Below are 24,465 nucleotides of genomic sequence, written 5' to 3' on the forward strand. Positions count from 1 at the left end.
TCCTGCACCTAATCCTGCCCGTCGGCAAGGCATGTTGACAGCAAGCAATGTATATGTGGAGTGTGTGTCGCGTGCGCTTAAAGAAGGATATTGCATTTCCTCTCATCTCGATCTCGGGTAATTTGACTAACGTTGGCTGGCTTTTTGGGCGTCATGGCTGGACAAGGGAAGGAATTGCGGGATGGGTGCTTGCCACAACGGCATCTTATCCCGATTCGCACATCTTAACAGGCGCGGTATCGCTAGGGTTCGCTCGTACGGCTGGCTGAATGAACTTTGCAACATTTTGTTCCACGTCTTTTAATATCTTGATATCTTTGTGAGGCAGGGATTGGGTTTATAATAGCTTTAAATTTTTTTACTATGTCAAGCGTTCCGTCTGCATGGCTAGCGGAGAATCAGTCACCTGCAACATGTCAATTTCAAATCCCCAACATCATACCATCAAAGTATGTTGAGACTTTTTCAAATGCCAAGCGTTGCATCCACCAATGACAAAGGCTTTTCTGCAATAGAGTACATTTTCCAGCCATCCAACACTCAGAAACGACTCGCCACACCAGACCGCCTAATCTCCGTAACAACTACTTTCTCTCCATTTCTCCCCTCTCCCAAAACAAACTTAGAAGTGCATCTAGATCCGATCACATGACTTCCACATTCACACGAACTAGGATCACCCCAGGCTGTCAAAACTCTCTGTCACGATATGTCACGATGTGTCACAGATTGTCGAATACGACCACGCTCCCATTCTGTCACTCCAACCCAATAGACACACCCAAAGCCCCCAAGACTCATTGCCCTGATTTTATGGCTTCGTTCCGTCCCGCAGAATCCTCCTCGGAATACCTTTCTCTGTCTTCGCTTGCAGGAGGCTTGCAGCTGGCGGATTGACTGTGGATGCGAAGTGGGGCGCTCATTGGGCGGCGTTCACCGCTTCACGGAGTGCCCGAGCCACTGAGGAATGGGATTGGAGATTTTGGTTGCGGCTGGATGTGTTGGAAAAAAGGTGAGATGAAGAGTGAGTGGGAGAGTTGATGCTATCATGTTCCATGCAGGCGACATGAGCAAGGGACTGAAGAGTCACGTGGAATTGAATTCATTGCCAAGCCTATAATGGCTGCGGATCGGATTGCTTTTGCTTCTAATCAAGACCCGGTGTCTTTCCTCAAAATCTTCCTACGCAGTTTTGAGGCACATATAGTTCGAATAGTCGGTTGTATCCTGTCTCCTTTCCTGTAACCGACAGTGATCTATCTAGTAACGCCTCCGTCAATTGACAGCAGCCCAAACATCCCTCATATCGAATACTGGATCCAGATCGCCTGAGAACTCTTCACAAACTTCTAGCGTTATCGTTCCCTCAGAATAAAATGTTATTTGACTTAGTATTGCAAATGTTTACCCAATTATCGCAAGTTCCAATACGGATAGTAGTTTACTGAAGTTTCACTGTCAAAAAGAGGATTAGATCTTACTGATATGTTTGGGGATAGAACTGCTTATTTAATAAAGCGGGATATAGGAGCTCGTTGGCATTTCAAGGCTCGGGGCTAGCTATTCCTATTTTAGTCTAGCACCTAACCCTAATTCTTGTCAAGGTATTCGGCAAAGGGACAATGTCAGTGTATTACAGCGAAGTAAACAAGATCTCAAAGAGAATCTAGAAAGGTCTTCTACCACGTAAACCATGTTCTGATATCCCCATATCAATCCTGATCCCCTATATGCCACGCTATTAGCTTTCCCTTACCCCTCGTTTCCCTCCTATCATACAAAGCACATATCCGAAGCAATGGTATCATCCCCTCTAACCCACCACGCCAGGAAATGCATGCACCTAGAACACTGTAGCGTTTGAAATCAGCCGAAGTAAAGGGCCAAGATACCACTCCATCATCGCCCTTGAAATCATATCATCTCATCATCCGGCTCACCCTCAGCATCGATATCCTCAGGCTCACCTTCCGCATCTATATCTACATCCTCATTCTCTACAACCTCCTCCTGCACGGATATATCTTGAGGCCTCGGTAAAGGAGCGAAGGAGACACGATGTCTTCCTCTCCTACGTGGTGTAGGTTCCCAGTCCATGGTGGCCGCATCACTGTCTCCGTCTGCAATCGTGTACAGGAGAGGCCCCGCGCCCGGTGTAGTCGTAGGAGCTCGTGTGGGACGGAGGCCGCGAACCTGGGGGCTCAGTTCTGCACCTTGGTTTAGACCCTTGATGTAACGATACTGGCTCCGTGAGTTCCAAAGTACCGCGTCGCTGAAGCCCCCATACCCCCCACCATCTCCTCCCTCACCCTCACTGGCCTCCTCCTCCCCATTACCTACTGCATTTATTGCTGCTACCGCCATGCCATTCTCTGAATTCACCATTTGGGAGAAACGAGTGTTGTACTTGGATCGCCACTGGAGCTCTCCTTCGGACTTCTTCTTCTTAATATGTTCGCCAAACCAATCATCCTTTTCACCAATTAACTGGTCGCCAAACGCAGCCCAGAAACCTGGGTTTGCTCGGTAAGTTGCCATGTCCACACCCCCTTTCTTAGCGCCGTGCTTGCTAGCTGCATTTACAGATACAAGCCAGGAGAGTACCATTTCAACTTCGAAAAGCTCAGCACCCTTACTGCACTGCCTATGGATGGTTTTGGCTGAGGAGCCTGGGAGAAAGACCAGGGCATGGAGGATCAGGTTGAGCACGCGGTTCCACCAGGGCCAAATAACCGTTCTCCCATCAATACTGCTCCATATCGGTAGCAATGCATTCGGATCATTCGGATCGGAAAGCGGCGGTCTCTCTATTTGCGCCCAAGATCCAGTCGAGGAAGGAAGTGGATTTTTCAAAGGCAAGAGGGGACTTCCATATTGGTAGATTGATGTCGGCACAACATCGATGTCCCAGAAGAGTTGCCAGCGATCGAAGCCCCTCGAATTGTACTCTGCAGTAACGAAACCCCACTTTGATATTCTTGGGCTAGGGCCGTCAATGTCGTTGTTGATTGGTGGTAATCGCGGCACCATTCTCACCCGTCCTTCATTTAGAAGGGAGTAGAGCATTATAGCGAAACCTTCGTCGGCACTTCGAGATACTTCCACAACTCGCTTCTCGATATCGATGTTCGAGAACGCAGCGTCCAGTTTCTTTTTGTGTTCCACCGCTTCCATGAAATGCACCAACTCAAGCGTACGTTTGTACTGGATCGCAAGTGTGGCAGTGAAGTTAAAGTTCCGACCTGGCATTAAGCGCTTCGACTTCCTCTGCTTGATCGCCTTGGAGTCCACCAATTCCTTAACAGCCTCCTTAATAACAGGCGCACCCAGAGGGTACAGCTTGTCGTGTGCAAACCTGCTATCGTAGATGGACTGGGGTGTTGCAATGTTGGAACGTATCCAGGAGCGCGCCCGTAAGAGAGCGTGTTCATGACAAGAGGTAGATGGGGTTTTTGGGTGCATAGGGACATAGTAATTTAGGTCCAATGTTCGCCGTTCACGGTGAACGAGCGGGAAGTCTTTCTTGTACCAATCTCGGCGATTGAATGGCTCATAGTTCGATTCATCGACGAAGTAGTCCCGGAGCACCCTATGATCTTTGGGAAGCAGAGCACTGGGATACTTGCAATTTCTCATTGCCCATTGGACTAGAGAGCCCCAATCGTAGCTTTTAAAGTCCTCAATGCTGTCAAGAATGCCGTTTTCGTACGCATTGAGGAAGGAAGACTGAAACGTGGCATTTAGAGCATTGACTTGAGAAGCCATGTTCCGCTGCATCCAATTCCAGATCTTCCTTAGCTTTTGCTGATTAAAGCTAGAGTCTGAGCTGTACACCTTCTCAACAATTGACCAGTCCATGCCTCCATCTTCACCAGACATGGACGATGCAATGACAAGTGTCAAGAACAATTTCTTAAACTTATCGGTGATGTCTGGTTCCACGAAAACGGCCCTGGTAATATGGTCCCTGTTCGGATTCCTCAGGCGGTATCCTCTAGGCCTCGGCCTTGGAGCTGGGGTTGGTTCTTCCGGATTACCTGTAAGACCGACCAATCGTTGTACAACCGTTGGTTCGTCATTGAGAGTGTGTTTCTGTTGATACCTAAGTGCCGGATCGCTCCCTTCATCATCGTCCGCTTGACTAGTAAGCACGCCATGCACTTTAGGTAATAGCTTCTGGCTGTGAGGGTTCTTCTTCTGCGGGCCTTCGTCATCGACAAGATCACTGTTGTCGTTCTCAAAAATACGGATTCTCTTTCTTGATCGACTCCTGTAGGAAACTCCAGGTCGCAAACTACGCTGTAAAGATTCCATTTTTGCAGTTTCATGCCGGCCAGGAAATTCGAGGTTAATAAATGAATCGGGTGCGTCCTCTCTCTCAGGTAAGCCTGCTCTGAGTAGAAAATCTCTGTACTGCTCTTCCCATGCGATGATGTTGCCGACGTCCTGGTAAAACTTCCGGTGTATGGCGTCTTCCAGCATAGCCTTCTCTTGTGGCCATACAGCAACCTCGTCAGCAGACTTTCCGAGACCCTGCGTGCGGATTTCCGAAAGGGATTTAAGTGGATTTTTGACCGGGTTGTTGCTTGGGTCCACCCAAAGATGGATGCGAGCGTTACGTTGGACAGCGAACTCCGTAGAAAACGTGCCAGTCGTGGAGTGAAAGCGAATGTTTGGATCTAAGAGTGTTGTGACAGTTTGCATCTCGTACTGCGGATCGAAAGCTGAAGCATCAATGTTCACGAATCCATCGTCATCTCTAGGTTGGTCTGCTTTAGTTGATGTGGTCCGCCTTCCAGAAACCGGCTTGAGGTCTGATTTGAGAGCTTCGTACCTCGGCCTGGGTCCAACATATTCGAAGTCTGAAGAAGTGGATTCGGTGTCGCGAGGTCCATCTTCTAGAGTATTTTCAACGAACTCGAAGTGTGAAGAGGCATGTGGTGCAGACAGCGAATCTTCTGAAGATGCAGACGGTGTTGGAGATAGTGCTCGACCTCCATCGCTTTCATTTGAATCGTCGATATTGAATTGGCGGACCATATGAAGATATGATTGGCCGTTGTTTGAACGCCCTGACTTAGTTAGAGGCCCGGCGTTCAGGGTTTCCAGCCTCATACGTGCAACTCGATCATGACGACATCCACGCGATCCTAAGAGGTATCTCTCAATCTCTTCGTTCATCCTCTTCCTTTCCTCAAGGTCCTTTCGTCTTCGACTTTCAGCCTTGCTCCTCCGGGCTCGCGCCGATGCCGTGATTCGTTGCTCTAGTTTTTCCTCTGCAAAAGAGTCTGGAATCTCAATCGTTGCGTCTATGTCCGCTAGAGGTACCACTCGAGAATTCGCGTCCTGTCCTCCAAGGAGATCATGGACTGCCTTGGGAATGAAGCGTTTTGGATAAACAGAAATCATATTACGTTGGAGCTCCTTGACCTCTGGACTTGAAGGCGTGAGGTGCGGAAGGGCGAGGATTGTTTTGTCAATTTCCTTTTCGCCATAAAAATTGGTCATCTGAAATTGAAACCTCTTGAGTTTTGAGCTCTGGGTGAGAAACTTGACCGTATTATTTAGAGTGCTACGGTCAGGCTTATTCCATCCTGGAGCAGCGCGCTTATCCCACAAGGTGTAAAAGGGATTGGCAATCTCTCCGTTGCCAGGGAATACACCCCCGCAACGTGCAAGAAGTTCCAAGAAGATCTGTCTTCGTAGATGGTGAACACTGCCCTGGCCAAGACGTACACCGCTGGGGAAGGCTAAGTATCGCGGCTTGCGCGTGTACGCCCTGGTACTGAGCTCGTAGATAGTAGCTGCATCGGTACTGTTACCTTCACTTAGATCCACGACAGCGTATTCATCATTGTCAGTGGTTTGTGCTGGATTGCTTGTCTTTCTGTCGCCTCCTTCCTTTTCTGTCGTTGGTGGAGTAGCGGATTGTATGGGTGGAACGGATGTGTTGACATATGGGCTAACATATGTAGGAGTATGAGCCGCTGGGAAATTAATCGGAGTCCATGTAGGATGCGATGATTGAAAGATGAGTTGTTCCGGTTGCGATATGGGAGGGTTCGGTGGCCCGACGTTAGTTGAGGCGACTGAGGCTTGTGTTTCAATCATTAATGGTACGTCGTCAGCAGCTTGGATGGCTTCGGGCTGCTCGGGCTCAGCTGGCGCAACTTGAGCTTCCGCATCTTCGGTCTGATCAACTCTAGCCCGCTCTGTGGATGGATGTCCTTCTTCTTGCTCAGCACTGGGAGCAACAATATCATTTCCTGGTGTTAGTTCTTTACTCGCTGCAAGAGATGGTCTTGCCCGTTTGCGCTTCTTCTGTCCCGGAATTGAGAGTTCATAATTTCTGCGCACAACAGTTGGATCGGGTCGAAACCATTCAAATTCCTTCAACCTTGATGATTTGAAGATAGCAAATAGAGCTTTCCTGGGGCGACCCCTTGCAATTGGGCGAGTCATGAACGGATTCACATAAATCCCAGGCTCCGAACGTTGCGTGAATTTGTTTACGATCTCCTCAACGCGACGGGAGATGACTGCAGAGATTTCTTGGACTGAAGTTGCTGGAGGGTAAGGTGTTGTGCTCGACCCTGCATGATTCCACGAATCCGCTTCCTTTTGTGGACCGTCGCGCCCTAGCCCACTGCTCGCAACTGCTAGCGCATCTGTTTGGAAGGGTGATGCTACAGCTGATTTTGGTATGGTTCGATGTTCAGATCCAGGTGTGTCTACGGCCGACGTCTTACGCGGTTTCCTCATCCTTTTGATGGGGTGGTTTTCAAACTCACCTGCCTTGCGTTTCGTAGCGGTAGAAGGGGTAGCCTGAGGCGTGGTTGTAGCATCGATCGGCTCATTCTGGTCGTTCATACCCGCAAGACTTTGAAGTTGATCCATGGTTCTTGGAGTCCTTGGTTGACTTTGCGGGGTTTCTTTATCCCCTGAGATAGTAAATGCGGTATCGTCAACATTCTGGCTAGCTTCGAGATTCATTGTCGTGTCTGGGGTAGCAGGCGCTCCAACTATGCCACGTTCTCGGCGCAGCTCTTCGAGAACGGCTTTGCTCAACCGGCCCATTGGAGCTAACCCTCTTGCTATTCTCTGCTCTTTTGTGAGCAGCGGTTGCGTGCTAGAGCTAGGGTGATTTCCAGGCTTTGGCTTAGGCTTAGGCTTAGGTTTGGGTGACCCTTCATCATCCTGCACAATGAAATCCGGTAACGCAAATGGGTTCTTTGTCTTTCTTCGATGCTCTCGAATCTGGTCTTCAATACTTTGCTTGAGCCGACCCCTCGCAGGTAGTCCAAGCGCCACCCTCTGCTCAGCTGTGAGTAGGGGTGTGGGAGCCCCCTTGCCTCCCCGAGGCTTATTGAAGAAGGTCAGGCCTGTCCCAGAATCTTTAGTGGGTGTTCTACTCCCGGCAGGTGCTTGGCCAGCCTCGCGCATGGCCTTTTCGATAGCATACTCGCGGATACGCTTTAGTTCAGTCGCCGCTTTAAGCTCTTCTCGTGTTACAAGCTGAGTGCGGCTTAGAGCAGGTAACCGCTGAGAACGACCAGGCTTATCATCTCCCATTTCTCTGTATATCGCGTTATCCCAGGACTGCGTTCCTCGTGGCCCTCGTTTAATCGCCTTTAAGCAGACAGCAAGTGATGAGGCACCATGGCGACCATAAAAATCATTCAGATTAAGCTGTCGGAAGCCCCATGAATCGAGTCTTATGGACTCCTGGGCAGTCTTTCGCGAACGGCCTTTCGGCATGTTGGAATAACTTTTCTGCGCCTCTCTACGGACAGCTTCCCACGATGCTTCTCTTGCATCAACGGCTTTTTGAAAATGGCCATGAGTGCGGTAGACGTAATGAACGTATTTTTTCTCTTGGGTGACCGCAGTATCTCTGATGACTGCAAGATGCCGCAGATGGGGTGGTTGGCTCTCCTCCCAATTGTCCGTGATGCGGCTCATTAATGCCTCGACAGGTCGTTTCCAGAATTTGCCAACAGTCCTCTCCCTTAGGAAGGCAGAAGAACAACCCTGGATTCCAGCTAGATTGAGGGTATCGAAGATTAAGTTCGCTACCGTTTGATCTGGATCCCATTGTGGAGGAATGCGGGATTTGTCAACAAGCCCATCTTGCTCTTCATCGTCATCTCCAACAGCATCGTTATCGTCGAAATCTACTTCAAGCTCAAGATCTCGCATGATGTCGTCGCTGTCCTCATCTTCTTCGAGGATGTTGTTCATGGATCGGGTACTCTCATTTCTGCGCTTGAAATGAAGATTCTTGATATCGTCCTCGTTGGGTTCTCGGAGGGCAGATAAGCAAACAAGCCATGTGTCTCTAGAGCCCCTCCTCCGAGCTCGAACCCTCCGAAGAAACCCAGATTCTGCAAGCCGAATGACAGCGTTTCTGATAGCGCGCTGATTCCACAATTTCATAGGAATGCCCTGCTGAGTATTATTGACCTGTGTGGCAGCCGTGGAAGGGAAGCTTACCATTTTTTTTTGAAGGTCTCGAACTGCTACGACTCCGAAATTCTGTAACAGCTTGTAAAGGAGGCCGACAAAGTTCGAAAGAACAATGTTACCATTCACGAACACATCTTCAACACTGTCGCCTGCTTTTAGAAAATGCCCCTTTTGGACGAATTTCTTGTGAACGCATATACTTGTTCTCATCTTGACTGCATGAACGGGCTTCTTTTCGATATAGCCTTTCTTGGCTAGCATGTCCGTTCTGTGCGGCACCGACCGTTTGTCCTGCCCGCTTATGTGGACTAGTTCAGGTTGAAGAATACCGTCAGCACCGTGAGATGCGATGATCGACAAGAGGGCAAACTCCATCCAGGGCAACTTTTGAAGGTCTACCGAATGTCCTGCAATCGCTCGCCAAGTTCGGTCTTGGCTAGCATATATACGTGGCGCGCTCGTTGATATTGCGGGTTCATCGAAGACAGGGGTGTTCATGAAGATGCCTTTTGGCATCCTGCGAGGGCCTCGTTTTGGTTTGGCAAGTAGAGGGGTTTCGGCGTAACCATTATCGTTTGAATCCATTACAATGTCGTCCTCGTCCTGGTCAACTTGCTGGCTGAGGATCGGAGACGTACCTGAGTCAGGTGGAGGTACATGCGGTCGCTCGCCATGATGTTCCGCAATCTCTGGTCTGTGCCCCGATGAAGTTCGGTTGCCGGTGGACTTGCGATGGGCATGTTTGCGAACATTTCCTAGAGGACTCAACTTGAACGAGTCATATGGGCCTGGAGTTGTGGGATCGGTTAATGCGTCGCTGTCGTTTGCCAAAGCTTGGGCAAGCTGGTGTGAAAATTCCTCAGAGACAAATGGACAGCCTGGCCTACTTCGAGGTTGCTTCGCGGCCGTTGTGGGTCGTGACCGCTCGGTGGATCCAGCCCTATTAGAGCTACTTTCTTGTCTTTCTAGAGCCTCAAACTCAAATAGTGACACATTGCGTGTATCTCCGGCATGAACGATTCGGACGTCTTGGTGACTGCAGAGCCAATTCCAGAGCTTCTCCAAGTACGGACGGCTGAGCCTTCCATCGTGTGCAGGAAGATTTCGGTTGCTAGATGACTTCAAAGGACGTTTGCCATTTTCTTGGTAATACTTTTGTACGAAACGACGAAAGTCTGCGCTGCCGGCTCCTATGTATTAAGGTTAGTGGAGTAAAAATGAAGGTTCAGAGGTGATAAGCGAGATTCGAACGCAACGCACACTGACCAAATCAATGGGGAGAGCAGAAACAGAAAACAAGTAGAAAACAGGTTGGACCAGTCTCGTCGAGGATGGAGAGCACTATATTCACTCTAATGAGGTGAGGTTGTGCTATAGCAACAAAGCAAACATACCTTGGGTTCCGCAGAGGGCGATCTCTCCAAGTAGAAACTCGATGAGCCCATCGAAACCTTTCGCCATAATCTCTTCCGCCCGTCCCCTTGCAGCTACTGGCAGCGAAGCAAGCAAGGAAGTTCGATATTCTAAATCATCTCAAGTGATGAAAAGACGAAGGAAAGGTGGGGGATCGAACGCAGGTTGTATTGGATGATGGTTGCAGGTCAGGCAAAGCCTGCAGCAGGAATGCCGACTCAGAGGTTGTGGCGGGGCACACTAGTGTCTTGGCACACCCCTCCTATGCCAAAGTGACATCGACGCAAGAGAATGGAATGCAGCTCATTATCAGATGGTGTGAAGGAGAAATATCAATGGTGGAACCGGGGGCTATAACGGTCCAAGGAATTCATTTCACTTGTATGTGCATCGTGAAGTTAATTATTCCGCCTTGCCTCCATAAGCTTGCGATAGGTGTTGATAATGCCCTGTCGTGCCTCGCCCAGCTCCTCCCTCTTCTTCAAACTCCCGACTGAGTTGGGTATGTTGTCTACATTCACCCTAGCGCCGTTCTTTACCTTAAAGATCTCCCTTGGTATCCTTTCGAACTGCGGTGGTGCCTGGACGACATCGTGCAGACCCTTCCTCTCCTGCCTCTGCTTCTTCAGCGCCTCCCAAGGATCTTCTTCCCTATCATCCACTTCGCCGACAATCAATTTCCGTTTCCCTTTCTTTTTCTTCTTCTTTTTACTCGGGATGGGCAGATCAGCAGTCTTGTCTTCCCACATTGCGTCAAGCTCATCTTGCTCCTCTGCTGCTAACTCAAGCTCTTCTTGTTCCTTGTCTCGTATACGCGCTTCCTCTGCACGCCAACCTTCTTGTAGTTTACGCAGCTTCTTCTCGTGTCTCGTCATCCTATGATCTCGCATGCCCTCAACCTTTTTACCCTTCTTTTGAACGCTGGCCAAAGGTAAGGCCTGGTTCACTCTCTGCGAAAATTCTGATAGCTTCTCTCCGGGCATGATCTTAGGTATTGCCTGTGCTTCACTATCCACCGTATCTTCCGGCAATACCTCATTGACCTTGGGCTTCTTTTGCTTCGGTTGGGGACCATTGTCGAGCCCTTTTGGACCTTTACTAGATGCTTTGAATTGCATGAGCCGGGCAAAAGCTTTTGGCGTGTCATCTTCACCGTAGCCGTCAGCTATTTTGCGCTTCTTTTTCTTCGGTGCCGAATTTGGTGCTCTGGTTTTGCCGACGGGGAGAGGTGCTGCTCGATCGGAGGGTGCGAGGTTGAAGCTGCGTGAAACAATTAGCGTGAGCTATATCGAAGAGACGCAGACACTACTCACAGCGAATCATTGGCGTCGCCCTTCCTCTTATGTTTGTGTGGCATGTTGATGAGGGTTGTGGTGTAATTTTCTCGTCGCGAAAAGTTGGCGAAAATTCGAGGTTCCGAAACAGACTGGCTAAGCTTTTCCCAGAAAGCTTGGCATCGGAACAGATCACATGCTTCACCCTCACCTTTGCGCTCATCGAGGCTGTAAGATTCGCGGCACTGCATGTAATCATCACTCTTGTGGCCACTTTGTTGCATTTCATATCGAGCCCGTATATCAATTTTAGCATATATTATCATAATGAAACGCCATCGGAGTCCATTATCTTTTCAGGTTTCTCCGCTGCACTTCCAGATCCAGACTTCTCGGCTGTTCTCAATCGGGCGGAGCCACCCTCCAGCGATTATGAAATCCCGCCAGTGAACCAGAAGAAACATTTTGTCGACTGATCGTCTTTACTTCAGAAACTGAACCTGAAATAGCTTATTCCAGAATAATGTGAGGCATTTCGAGCAGACCACACAGAGCAGACTTGAGAAGAATTGAAACAGCACGACTGTTTGTGATGGCCAAGGGTGTGCTTCACCGTGACCGGTCCGACTCGTGCACGACATGTGCCGAAAACTTAGACCAGGAGCTGCAAGTGCAGAAACGAGGTATGGGATGTTTCTGGGCGCCGAGACAGAACTGAATCGTTGTGCGTGGGTGATATGTTGGGGACTGCAACACCAACCTCGGACAACGGGCATGGTGGCGATCATGGTCAAATGAAATGAAGCAGACGGTCGAGCCAATGATAGTATCGCCAATTGCGCTGACCTTTAATGGATGTCTGACAAGTCAAAGCATGGGGGCAGGCGGCGTGGCTCTGGTCACCGAACCATTGCACCTTTCTGGCTGTGATGGTGAAAGGGAGTGGGCCAATCACGCCGACGGGAAGACATCGTGGCCGCAGCCGTGAGAGGGAACCGGTTTCCGGCCTCTTCGGTATCCACCTTGATGAAAACACTCTGAAGGCGCTATCTCCTCAGAGTATAAGTCTGTCCTCCAGGTTTAAAGGATCCGCGTGTCACACTGTTTGGTGCGTTGCTGATTCTTACTGCTCACCAACTGCCATCGGCGCTTCAGCCGAAACGCGCTCGACAGACGAAAGGTCCCTTTTTTCCACTTATCCCAGGCCGTCTCTGTCACACGGCATCGTGTCCGCATCTTGCCCGCACCGTGCGGACCCCCAAACCGTCGTCTGGATCCTTTGCTCAAGCGTGTGGCGCCTCCTGGGCCAGGCCACGGTTATATTGGTTTGTGTCTCTCTTAAAGGCTCTGGCGCCCGTCACCATCGAACCATCGCAGCGACATCGCCGACACCCACCCACTGATCTCCTCTCCACTCCTTCTTCACTCCACCTTGCAATCTACAAAGTACCGGTGCACAATCACAATATTAGAATCCCGCAGAACGACTTCCGAGGCCCCTGGCTTTTGCAGCCCTTCGGCGCTAGCCCATCTAGAGCCTGGATCTTTCCAAAAGCTGTGCCAAGCTCAAATTGCGCGATTCGCGACAGGGTTTCCGCTTCTATCGACAACGATTGGCCCTGTTCCTGGCATGGCTCGTCCGGCCACCACTGCTGCGGATTCTCTCCGCCACGATTTCGAATCTTCAGATCTTGACATTCCACTGAAGGACGCATCCATTGTTTCGCTGAGGGCGCTCGAGGATGGCGAGGAAGGGTTTGAGGACGTGGACCTGAGAGACACCCAATGCTTTTGGAGACGCTTGCGGATGGGCTTCCGAAGGAGACGCAGTGGAAGGGAACCGATGCCTGCACATGAACTGTTGACCCTACCAGGCGAGAAGGCGAGGTTGCTGAAGAAGAGCGAATCTAGGCATCGATGGAGGAAATATGGTGTGAGGATAGGCTGTGCTTCAGTGCCGGTGATGATCCTCTGCTTTTTGTAAGTCGTGGCATTCATTTCCGCTTCCGCAGGGTTCCGCAACCCGTGGATATTCTCTTGGTATCACACAGTCGCTTGTCCTACATGGCCTTCTCGGGAATGTTGGAGTTTCATGTGTGCTTCAATGCCAAGATATTTGCTGACTTCCTCAGTGGCATCGTCCATATCACCAACGTCTTCATGTCACTAGTTCCGGTCGTATGGGACGATGACGACCATTCCTTCCTCCCTGCCTGGGGACAGCCTGGCGAACTTGGTGAGGGACTTGCTTCGTATCCCACTGACTTCACACGGGATGTAACTCCCATTCCATGCCATTCCCATAATGACTACTGGCGCCGAGTACCGTTATACCAAGCTCTCCACTACGGCTGCACCGGCGTCGAGGCAGACGTCTGGCTTTTTGACAACGAGCTCTTCGTTGGACACAACACAATCTCCTTGACTCGCAATCGAACCTTCCGGTCCTTATACGTGGACCCCCTCGTCAACATCCTAGTTCAGCAAAACACTGTCAATGAATTCTCCGCGCCCTCTAGTACCACTAAGAATGGCGTATTTGATGAGGATCCAACCCAAACCCTCGTCCTCCTGGTCGACTTCAAAAATTCAGGCGAAGACATATATCCTGTCGTCGTAGAACAATTGTCCGCTTTGAGAGAAAAAGGGTTCCTAACCTACTCCGATGGCACCACTATCTTCCAAGGTCCCATAACTGTCGTCGCAACCGGTAACGCTCCATTCGACCTCATAACCTCTAACACCACATACCGGGACATCTTCTTCGACGCACCATTATCCGACATGTATGAGGAGCCTGAAGACGGCTTTCCCACACCTGGATCCTACCATTCCCATCCCCCGAAATTCTCCCAAGCGCCTGGCCCCAACAGTAACCCCCAACCGCCACGCATGAAGCGCAACTCTGGTCAAGGCACTGTCGGCATCAACGACTCCTCCACCTTCGACATGACAAACTCCTACTACGCATCCGTCTCGTTCAGGAAATCAATCGGACTCATCTGGGGCGGTAGACTCTCCCCCACACAAATGAACCTCATCCGCGGTCAGATCCAAGGTGCGAAAAGAAGGGGACTAAAGGTTCGGTACTGGAACACGCCTAAGTGGCCTGTGGGATTGCGAAATCACGTCTGGCGAGTGCTAGTTCGGGAGGGTGTAGACTACCTGAATGGCGATGATTTGAGGGCGATGGCGAGGGTGGATTGGGGGAGAAGGAGACATCATGGCTGGCTTTGAATGTGCTTGCATAAGCAACGGTCTTGGAGTCTCAACGCCTGAGACTGGGAAGATATGATTCTCTGAGCATCTCTGTACTGGACGGAATGGAATGGCGTTATACTGTTGGTGGAATTCTGAAGGCTTTAGCGATGCATTAGTGGTGGTATGATACCTGGGGTTTCTGCTGAACAGAACGGTTGTTCTGGACTTGCACAAGAAACGGGTTCGCGGTCTGAGATTTGCTGTATATATATCATGAGGTATGCTTGTGATGAGGGCGTGATCGATCATAGTGTCGGACACCAAAGAATCGAATGAATATTATGCGAGATAAGTCTATTCTGTGTATTTATTGATCTCATTCGTGTGACGCCGGCCATCCACCATTCGTATCGTGCATCCATTCATTCTTCTACAATGCTAATCCCATATTTGCAATATATGACGTCACATGCTATCATAATCAAATTCTTTCTCATTTCATTGATAAAACTATCTTGTCGCCCTTCATATAACGTCTCCCCCTACGTAGCGCAAAACTCTCTGTGCCACAAAGGACCCATTGTTAATGCATCTTAATTATCCCTACAGCTGTTTCAATACGTTGTAGCTAGAGTATCTGGAATCTCTATGTATTATTCCTTAGGAAAATGGTTTGCACCAGAAAAAATACAATCTGCTTGGTTCCGCCGTTGGTCGTTCTTTTTAAGTCATTTACAACTCCATTCTCACTCTACCCCTGCTAAACCACGATTGTGAATAGACTTCTAACTTTCGGAACGATAGACCCACAGTCCTATGACGACAGAAGATATTTGTTAGCTTTTAAAGACATCCACGCCTTTAAAATAGGCAATCCGGATTTATCTGTACGAAGGAGGCAATAGTGTGTCTTGGCATAAGGACTCAAACGTACTTACAAATGAATTACTAGAAACCGAGCTAGGGGCATTGTATTATATGCCACACTTGATCGGGCGCAGGTGTGGCGCTCTCCTAGAAACTTCCATCAACAGTCATGTGCAAGCTATTTCTGAGACATGAGCTGTCTTATCTGAACAAGATCCCTCTTCATACGTTGTATTGTCATGCACGTGGACGACCCTCCATTAAGGAAATGGCCCAGCGCCAGCAATACCTTACTCTAGAGGAAGAGAAAAGGTTTGTTACATTTTTGTTATTAATGTCTGATCCTAGGCAACTAGTCTAAATAAAGCATATACCTTCGCTGGCTTTTTCCCTTGCTTGCCAGCAGTCTGGGACAACAGCCAACCCTACAAAGCCGCTAGGCAAGAACTAGGCTCAAGCCCTTTAAGAAACGCCTTCTAGAACTTAAAGCAAGGAGGGTTAAGGCGATAGACTCAAAACGTCACAAGAACGTCACAAGAAGAATACCTATAACAAAGCTATACACTTGTTTAAGGCGGTCAGAGAGGTAATTCAGAGTCCTACTATTCTGCCAGAAAGTTGCTACAATATAGACAAGACGGGAGTAGAGTTGGCAACAATCAAGTCAACTTGATAACTTAACTTAATTAACTTAATTAATAGCTGTTAATTAAGTTAATTAGCTAAGCAAAATTTACTAAGTTAATTAAGTAAATTGTGCCTGCTTAATTAACTTAATTAACAGACTTAAATCCCTAGGATCTTAGGTTTACTAGGGGATACAGGATCCTTTAGTGTGCAGGAGTAGTAAATATAGTATAAGGCAGCTTAGCTTTAAGGGACTTTAGAGTTGTGATAGTTGCCTAACTAGGCTTAGCGCTATATATCTGAAATTCCTTAACTTCTACCGCCCACCAACTTACCTGCCTCTACCACGTATACAAAGGCTGGCTAGACAACTGCCACCTTAGCTTTTAACGCTTATAGGCAGAGTTTAAAGACGCCGCCTCTCCTGTTAGTACTCTAGAGCCTCCGCCAAAGAAGGCACGTACAGGGCCAGCTGGGAGCTAGTCAGATTTTATAAGAGCTGCCCTACAAGGTGACAACGCCTGCCTAATTACACGCAAATAGGGACTTTTCTAGTACAGGTAACTTAATTATCTAGCGCTTAAACTTATTATAGTAATAGGTTTAGAAGCGCCTTAGCTTAAAGCCTACAAAGTTAGCAAAAAGTCCACGTAGTAACACTATCTCTCCTAAAGACCTAGAGACTATCTATAAGATATACAGCAGTTAATTCACTATGTAATCTATTAATTAAGTTAATTAAGTTAATTAAAACGTGCTAGATCTGTTAATTAATTAAGCAATTCACCTTAACTTAATTAACTTAATTGTTGCTAACTCTAGACAGGAGTTATGCCTAGCATGCTAGGCTCTATCCAGATCCTTGTAGGGAAAGACGATATACAACTCCATAGAGGCGCAGGTGTTAAGCAGACAACGGTAACTGCTATTAAGTGTGTCAGTGGTAACAGTAGGTCGTGTTAAGATTCTAACCGATTTTATGAACTTAGTGGTCGAGGACTTCCAGTAGATGCAGGGAGGTATGGCTAGAGAGCTCGGGTTGGTTCTCTGGGAAGATGTCTAACAGGCGGCACGACGGGTGGTGATACGAAGGCAGTACCAAGTAGTTGATCTGACAAGAGTATCGGGGGTAACCAATGTATTGAGCTGGTAGTTTACAAGGTTGAACGCAGAAGTCCGATAAGGGGATTTCTGCCTACTATATATATTCCTATCGGCCACTCTGATAGTCGTGAGGACCATGAGCGCTCACCTTGATAGGCACTATCATCGTGAGCGATAGTCCTTGGCGAAGCTATCGCATCACGTGCCACAAGCGCCGAAGTGCTACACCGTTTCCTGGCGCACCCCTTGATTGGTCGTCATCCTTCAGGAAACACATCCTGGGGCGTTCCTGATGGGTCTCTTATTCAAGGTCGTAACAAGTCGCTGTTCCCCCTTGTAATCTAGCCAGCTTTAACCTACCAAAGCAACTAGACCATGTACCAAATTCCTAGATAGCATTACGCACTCTTAGAAAATAAGTATAATAACTTTGAAATTAGCCTAGAGTAGCTTACGCATGCGTTTAATTTCTAAACTAAAGGACTAGCTGATAGGAAACCACAGGAGCTGATCTCTAATAGCTTTAGGACACATGAAACTCTTAGAGTTCTGCTTTGCAAACAACATTATTCTATGTCGCTTCCCTTCTTACACCTCTTACAAGCTCTAGTTCTGTGATGTTAGAATTTTCGCGTCTCTAAAAACAGCCTATTGCGATCAGGTTAAACAATTGTATTCTACAGCGAGTACAGGTAAGAGGAAACGTGATCGTAAGTACAAGAGTCCTGCGATGGAGGCGGAAGGAGAGGCCGATGATGATGTCTTTATTACGCCCGGCTCTAGCCTAGAGGGCACTAGTGCGTTATTACCTAAGCGCTTCCTTGGTGATGGCTTAACTCCTCGTAGCCCTTACATTAAGGAGAGGCCAGTTAGCTAGAGGCTGAGGCGGGTTCATCCGTGCTCAAGGTCAAAGTTGCGTAGATAAGCGAAGTCGAGCCAGCGGAAGCCCTATGTAGGGGTGCTTTGGTGGGCCCAGTGGCTAAGATGTATTAGGTTAGTAACTTACTCCTCTCCTCTCCGACGGGTCACGCAGACCTCCGCTATAAACACGTGCCGAACAAGCGTCAAGGCAATACTTGCGGAGCTTATAGTAGGGCAACAGCAGACGGACAGGGAGGCATGACGGTTTTCAAGGTCGCATTATGACAGGCGGCCTGGCTTTAAAAGATCTTGTCATAGACTACCAACACCAATTACTCTGTCATCTTCTTTTCGGTCACAGGATTGCTGCTATTCCTTCCGCGTTCGCATAACTCTGAAAGATCGTACTTCTCCTATGCGCCTCAGTGCCCTGGTATAGCCTTTCGGTAGGTGCCTTGGTCTGCCATTCGACGATATCCGCGTTGAACATATCCGCATCGTTCGACACTTTGTCAATGAGATTTGGCGTCTTTATATCTTCATTCATGAGAGGTGCCGTGCCGTTGCTTTGAACAGTCAACATAAGAGCTGAGGACTGGACAAGATCTTCGCCCCAGATTCCAACACGTTGTTCCTCCCATCCACTATCGGACTCCAAACCCCTCCTCAAGTTGCCAACACCTACACACACCTGCCTCTAAATAACAAATACCATGCGACTCGTCTAAGTAAAACAAGGTAAGCTACCTGCACGACCATTAATAATTTATCTAACGTCTAATAGACTACACATGGCACAGATGCAATCCTTACTCGCTATAGCGGAAATAGACTTGATGGAAACGCGATCGGAATTCTAGGCGATATCCACGGAGACCTACATCTTCCTGGCAGTCAAACCTTTAATTAGTGCCTCCGCGACCTGATAGTCACTGATCCGCGCGAATAAAAAGCGAGAATCGAAAAGGATAAAGACAGGCTACTCAAGCAGTGCTATGGCTGGATACTGGGGGAGGTCAGCTTCAAGTGTTGGCGGGCCAAAGGCGACACGCGCCTGTTGTGGATCAAGGGCGACCCCGGGAAGGGCAAGACAATGATGATGATGGGTCTAATTCACAAGCTATATTCTAAGGATGAATCATCATATGCGGCATCAAAAATACTAGCTAAGATGAAGCTTGCTTCTCAGTCTTGTCTGCTGGCTTACTTCTTCTGCTAGAGCACTAGAATAGAGCTTAACAATGCAGCCTTAGTATTGCGTGGGCTTATCTACTTACTTGTCGTACAAAGAGAAGATCTTACACGGCATATTTAAAAGTAGTATGAAGCTACAGGTAGCAAGCTCTTTAAAGGACCTAACGCCATCTATGCGCTAAGGGAGATACTGTCGGATATCCTCACCAACTTCACTTTGCCGACAACGTACCTTCTAGTCAATGCGCTCGACGAGTGTGCATCTAGTCTCTCTAAACTTTTGCATATCATTACAGACAACAGCGCTGCACAACTCTCAACAGTTAAGTGGCTAGTAACAAGCCGCAACCTGCTGAGCATTAAGCAGTTTCTTCACCCCAGTTCAATAAGCGACAAGATTAGTCTTAAGCTCAACGCTGGCCACATTTTAAAAGCCGTCACAGCCTTTATTAACTTTAAGGTACAGAATTTAGCGGATACAAAAAAGTATGATCCTAGAACGCAAGTAGAGGTGCAGCAGATGCTCTAGGATAAGGCAGAGGACACGCTTCTATGGGTGTCGCTAGTCTGTAAATGTAAGGACGGGGCTCTGCACCACTCCGCCAATACAACCAAAAAGGTACGAATAATCAACCAACAGTTGATTTCGGGTGCAGAATAGTATATATACCTGTCGCACGTAAACACCATCTCGGCCTTACAGTAAAGAGCTAGAGCGTGTGCCGCTTTACCGTACTAAAGAGGTACTTCGCGAGTTACCGCCTGGGCTGGACCCACTATACAACTGTATGATAGACTAAATCTTAGCGCAGAACAACCCTAGAACAAACAAGTACTGCAAGGATATTCTTTAATTAATTACTCTCACCTACTAACCTCTTTAACTGGAGGAAATCGCTATCACTGCCAGCCTCCCTACAGATTAGTTTACCTACGTTAAGAGAGTTAGCGATCTTGTCAGCTGCCGCGGGTTGTTTCTAACTATCTGCTAAGACCTTGTATTATTTATTCACCTCTCTGCCAAGGACTATTTCACACTAGGCAAGGGGAAGCAGATATTTGGTCGCGCGCTGGTAGAGGAGAAAAGAACAGATAGCTCATCACCTGCTGGACGCGATGAACAGCACACTACGCCGAGACATGTGCAACTTACGAAAGCCAGGAGCGCACATTTTAGAAGTAGAGAGCCAGACTAAGAGCAGCATTCTTCCGCAAATCACATATGCGTGCGAGTACTAGATCAAGCATTTCTGTGCATGTCCGCAGAATTACGATAATATCTTACTAGACAACAGCGAAGCCCACCGCTTTCTCTAAGAGCACCTCCTACACTGGCTTAAAGCTATGAGCCTGCTGAAGAGGATTCTAGACGCTATAGCAGCAATACAGAAGCTACAGTCTATGTTAACTGTAAGTTGTTCGCTAAATATAAGAGTAAAATACTAAAATATACTAGGAATCTAAGAGTATAGTATTGTTTCAGACAGTTTGTAATATACTGCGGTTGCTAAGGTAGAGCGGAGCATTAATACAGAAGGCACTTCTTCAAGTGTATTACTCTATCCTTCTATTTACTCCGAAAAGAAGTATTATTTGTGGTCTATTAACCAAGAGGTGCCGAATGGGATAAAGGTTAGGTTAGAGATTAAAAAGAATTAGGGCTCTCTGCTGCAGACACTTGAGGGCCATACAGACACTGGCTTCAGCGTGGCCTTCTCGCCGCAGAGAGATTAACTCACGTCGACTTCAGGCGATCAGAGTGTTCGACTGTGGGATGCGAACATGGGCCACCTGCTTCAGACGCTTAAAGGCTATACAAACGTCGTTAATAGCGTGGACTTCTTGCCACACGGAGTTCAACCCGCGTCAACTTCATCAGACAAGACAGTTTGACTGTGGGATTTGAACACGGGCCGGCTGCTGCAGACGCTCAAGGGCCATACGGAGTGCGTGAGGAGCATGGCCTTCCCACCGCAAGGAGATTAACTAGCATCGGCTTCAAACAATCAAACGATTCAACTGTGGGATACGAACACAGGCCAGCCGCTACAGACGCTCGAGGGCTATACTGAAGCCTCTAGTGCTTTTCAGGTTGCATCTACAAAGGGTCAGTGGGTATTACACGTAGCAAAAGGCATTCTGTTACTTTCTTTACAGTTTAAAGTATCATGTTCAGCTGCTTATAGGAGCATTAGAGCTGAATATATCATAGATAAGAAATCAGACTCTGAGTTTCTAGCACCAGCACAGCAACAGACCTTGACAGCAAGAGGCTTAGCTTCATATATACCGTAAGTAAATTATACCATAATTATCATATGAAATATGCGGGGTTGTTTCGTACTAGCCAAAATTAGAAGCTGCATTAGTGAGAGGTTCCGGCCAGGGTTGCAATCATGCATTAATTTGCGTGCCACAGCAGAGACAACGCTGATAATGACTGCTAGCGCAGTTATAAGTTTCTTATACTTGGATAAGGTTACCTCTAAGTAATGTAGAGTAGTAAGAGCGTAACAGTAGTAGTGCTATAGAGAAGAGACATTGTTAAGCTATAAAGCGAGGCTCTCTGCAAATTAGGCTGGAGGACGACAATGCGAACGTACTTGATAGGTGGGAGGGGTCCTGAATGTGTAAAGGTAGCTACAGGACACGACTTACATAGAATTATAGTAAATTCGAACATGTGCGCACAGTTATGAATGCCTGAAGTTAAAGTACCCCTCACATTTTGCGGCACGGTAGGTTTTGCGCTACCCAGTGATAGACGTTACACCTAGACTCTCCGAATCCTATCTATTCTCTTCCTCCTGCCACATAGCGCCCCCCTCCATCCCCTCCTAACGCCTAGCCTCCACACCCTGGCATGCGGAAAGCCGTTGGTACGCACATTACCCCTATCCACGACCCTATTACGCAGACTAGGTTTATTGGATGCTTGATGGTAGGGGGGCTAGTTGCTTACAGGGAGACGAGAGTCCCGGGGAGGGAGTGGGGGCCTGCCGGAGAGTGATAAGTTTGGCCTTCGGGTTGGTGGGTGATGGTTGAAGAGGGGACGGTGAGAGTTAGTGTCAGAAGGGGAGAATGGGAGGAGAATTAGGTAGATAAAGAGACTAGGCGTGAGACTTTACGGCAAGTGCAGAATGGGGATTCCGTATCGGGCTCCAATCGTGAATTCGGAGTTGACGGTGGGTATTTAAGTGATGGAACTTCAGGCTCAGGCTCAAGCTAAGTAGATTATTCCAAGGTAGGGTCTCAATAAGTAGGTTATCTCTTATATTTCTATAAACCAATGTCACAACAACCACAGGAAGTGCGCAAATAATATTCGTGAGATCCCTAAAAAAAAAAAATCAACTATTCGACTAGCACGCCACCTACCTTATTATGAGGAGTGACGTATGCAGAGTACCTGACCTAGGAGTGACTTGCGTTGACGTGAGTAGATCGAAAGGTTTCCTCGAAGATCACGATGTGTAATTTGTAGTTGACTTAAGATTACGGCCACTTCAGACTAATGCACAGACAGCAATACGAGGGTTAACATAAATAGAAAGCGCTCTTGTGGATTCTCAGATATTAAGATTGATTTTAGCTTCCCTTCCTAAGAATGAATAGAAAGATAACGGCAGGGCCGGAGAAGGAAAATGCATAAGCGACACTGCGTTCGAAGATGCCGGCTACCATTGTACCATACCAACGACTCTATATCCTAGCTGATCTGTAGAAACATGGACTGTAGACACATATTATTACCGATGCCTCTCGCTGATGCGATATGATGTAATGCGATACAAGAAATGCGAATGCAAATGCAGTGATATTCCCGCCGCAACCCCTGTTCTCTTCCTTCCTTTCCCTGACATCTTCCATCTTTTGACCTTCACGATCACACTCCCATCGCTCTTCGTGCACTACTCAGCAGCCTCGAGGAACATCAAAACTGTAAGCGCGGCAGACACTCACTCCCAATTTTCGAACTTAAAGCCCTCCACTCCATCCTGAATCGTGAAACGGTGGGTAGAGAAGATGATTGAATCGTACAGTTCGCGGCCTGCAGCCCGAGCTTTCTTATGCCAGGGGCCAAGGCCGCCTTTACGGGCATCTTCGCGGGAACTCCAGAAGCCTACTAATCTTAGCTTATCGTTAAACTAATTCCCCTCCCCTCCCCGGATTGATTCCTTGGGTGAGGGGCAAAATAAGCTCCTACAGAAAGCAGAGTCCCGGGGAATGGGAATGGAGAGTAAAGGAAACACTACAGGGGGTTCCCCAAGGGGAGGTGGCTTACAAGTGGCAAGATTCCTCCTCTCTCCATCTACCCTCCCAAACCAATACTTTAACAACCCACCACTCTCACACGCCTCGCGATGGCTCTCGCAATCGAGCTGATATAGCAGCTCGGCGTCTACACCTTCTCGTAGCTTGGAGCGGAAAATCACGACGTAGAAACTCTGCTCTTTCCACTCGATTCCTTCGTCTTTGGCAAAGGTTCGGACTAGCTCAAGGACCGTGGAGAAGTTGAGGGATTGGAGGTATGGGGCGGTGGCGTAGTCGGAACGCACGGGCTTTAGCGCTGTGAGGGCCTTGGCGAAGATGAGGTTGGGTGTAGTGAGAGTTTTGAGAGAGAGGTAGTGGCTGGTGATGTTGTAAGGGGAGGATACTAGGTTAGAAGAGAGTAGGCGCTCCATGGAAGCAATGTCCTTGTGAATGGTTTGCTGGCCGATCTCTGGGGGCACATGCAATTGGCTAAACGCAGCGCTTTCGAATCTAAGTTCGTCAAAGTCGGTGGATACGAGAGATGGATCGAGGATGATCGACCCTTTGGATGAAATCGTGGGCGTAATTGTGACTGCTTTCTTAATGACGGTAGTAGTGCTAAAGGCGTCAACCTCGTGCGTGAGAACTGAAAGATCAGGTCCTAGAGCCATGATGGAAGTTGAAATTGTTGTTTGATACTGTCGTTCTTCGTTCGTATCCTTCTGTCACAAGGTATGGGAGTGAAAGGGTCGAAGCAAGTCTCTTCAAGTACCACTGCACCTTCATATGTATGCCTCCGTTCTCGGGCGCACAAGCTTCCTTCGCGCGGATCCACCTGCTCCAATTATGCGTTGGACAAGAGGTCAACAGGAAGGAAAGAAAAAAAGGACGAGAAAAAGAAAACTTTCCCCTCACTCAATGTAAGACAACGTGCTATCAAGGATCCAAACAAGGCACTCGTTGGGAAACCTTGTAACAATAGGTGACATTACGCGACTAGCACGCCTCATCACGCAATCCGCGCGAACTCTCTGAACAGAAAATTCAAGAAGCAGGAATCCGATCACACAATAGGCTTAACATGCTTGCCCCTTCCTTCTTGTTGAATATTTCGGGGGCAAGTCGTCTTGAAGTAGGGTTTGAGGACAAAGAAGTCTGGCCTCACCAGCGTGTTGAGGAATAGTTTACCCGATGTGGACTAGCA

General features: G+C 48.2%; 6 protein-coding genes across 6 annotated transcripts; 3 read left to right on the forward strand and 3 right to left on the reverse strand.

The window, feature by feature from the left end:
* Positions 1-1,685: 1,685 nt before the first annotated feature.
* On the reverse strand, positions 1,686-9,927 carry BDR25DRAFT_345687 (uncharacterized protein; the record flags this gene model as incomplete). Its single annotated transcript, XM_033694072.1, has 2 exons — positions 1,686-9,656; positions 9,861-9,927. The coding sequence occupies 2 exons, from the start codon at positions 9,925-9,927 to the stop codon at positions 1,915-1,917; spliced, it is 7,809 nt and encodes a 2,602-aa protein (XP_033542915.1). The 3' UTR covers positions 1,686-1,914.
* Positions 9,928-10,277: 350 nt separating this feature from the next.
* On the reverse strand, positions 10,278-11,242 carry BDR25DRAFT_336633 (uncharacterized protein; the record flags this gene model as incomplete). The annotated part of the gene is made up of 2 exons (XM_033693120.1): positions 11,193-11,242; positions 10,278-11,139 (listed from the first exon to the last, which is right to left on the reverse strand). Exons 1-2 carry the CDS (start codon positions 11,234-11,236, stop codon positions 10,278-10,280), a joined length of 906 nt encoding a protein of 301 aa, XP_033542916.1. The 5' UTR covers positions 11,237-11,242.
* Positions 11,243-12,783: 1,541 nt separating this feature from the next.
* BDR25DRAFT_328199 (uncharacterized protein) lies at positions 12,784-14,390 on the forward strand (the record flags this gene model as incomplete). The annotated part of the gene is made up of 2 exons (XM_033692372.1): positions 12,784-13,133; positions 13,286-14,390. 2 exons carry the CDS (start codon positions 12,784-12,786, stop codon positions 14,388-14,390), a joined length of 1,455 nt encoding a protein of 484 aa, XP_033542917.1.
* A 1,292-nt stretch (positions 14,391-15,682) lies between these two features.
* On the forward strand, positions 15,683-16,811 carry BDR25DRAFT_237784 (uncharacterized protein; the record flags this gene model as incomplete). The annotated part of the gene is given in 3 exon segments (XM_033685607.1): positions 15,683-15,751; positions 15,763-15,864; positions 16,671-16,811. Coding segments are annotated over 3 exon segments (312 nt in total), but the record flags the coding sequence as incomplete, so codon positions are not given.
* Positions 16,812-17,682: 871 nt separating this feature from the next.
* BDR25DRAFT_359865 (uncharacterized protein) lies at positions 17,683-22,052 on the forward strand (the record flags this gene model as incomplete). Its single annotated transcript, XM_033696163.1, has 25 exons — positions 17,683-17,749; positions 17,830-17,864; positions 17,909-17,927; positions 17,986-18,015; positions 18,066-18,167; positions 18,240-18,370; positions 18,418-18,483; positions 18,674-18,706; positions 18,743-18,841; positions 18,883-19,001; positions 19,191-19,264; positions 19,331-19,443; positions 19,537-19,646; positions 19,711-19,793; positions 19,918-19,963; positions 20,049-20,069; positions 20,132-20,233; positions 20,701-20,776; positions 20,840-20,957; positions 20,998-21,118; positions 21,194-21,298; positions 21,585-21,626; positions 21,701-21,745; positions 21,826-21,886; positions 21,930-22,052. 25 exons carry the CDS (start codon positions 17,683-17,685, stop codon positions 22,050-22,052), a joined length of 1,941 nt encoding a protein of 646 aa, XP_033542919.1.
* A 920-nt stretch (positions 22,053-22,972) lies between these two features.
* BDR25DRAFT_189481 (uncharacterized protein) lies at positions 22,973-23,818 on the reverse strand (the record flags this gene model as incomplete). The annotated part of the gene is made up of 2 exons (XM_033684273.1): positions 22,973-23,130; positions 23,293-23,818. Coding segments are annotated over 2 exons (684 nt in total), but the record flags the coding sequence as incomplete, so codon positions are not given.
* Between the last annotated feature and the right edge of the window lie 647 nt (positions 23,819-24,465).

This window comes from Lindgomyces ingoldianus (genome assembly GCF_010093535.1).
Source record: "Lindgomyces ingoldianus strain ATCC 200398 unplaced genomic scaffold BDR25scaffold_35, whole genome shotgun sequence".
NCBI lineage: Eukaryota > Fungi > Ascomycota > Dothideomycetes > Pleosporales > Lindgomycetaceae > Lindgomyces > Lindgomyces ingoldianus.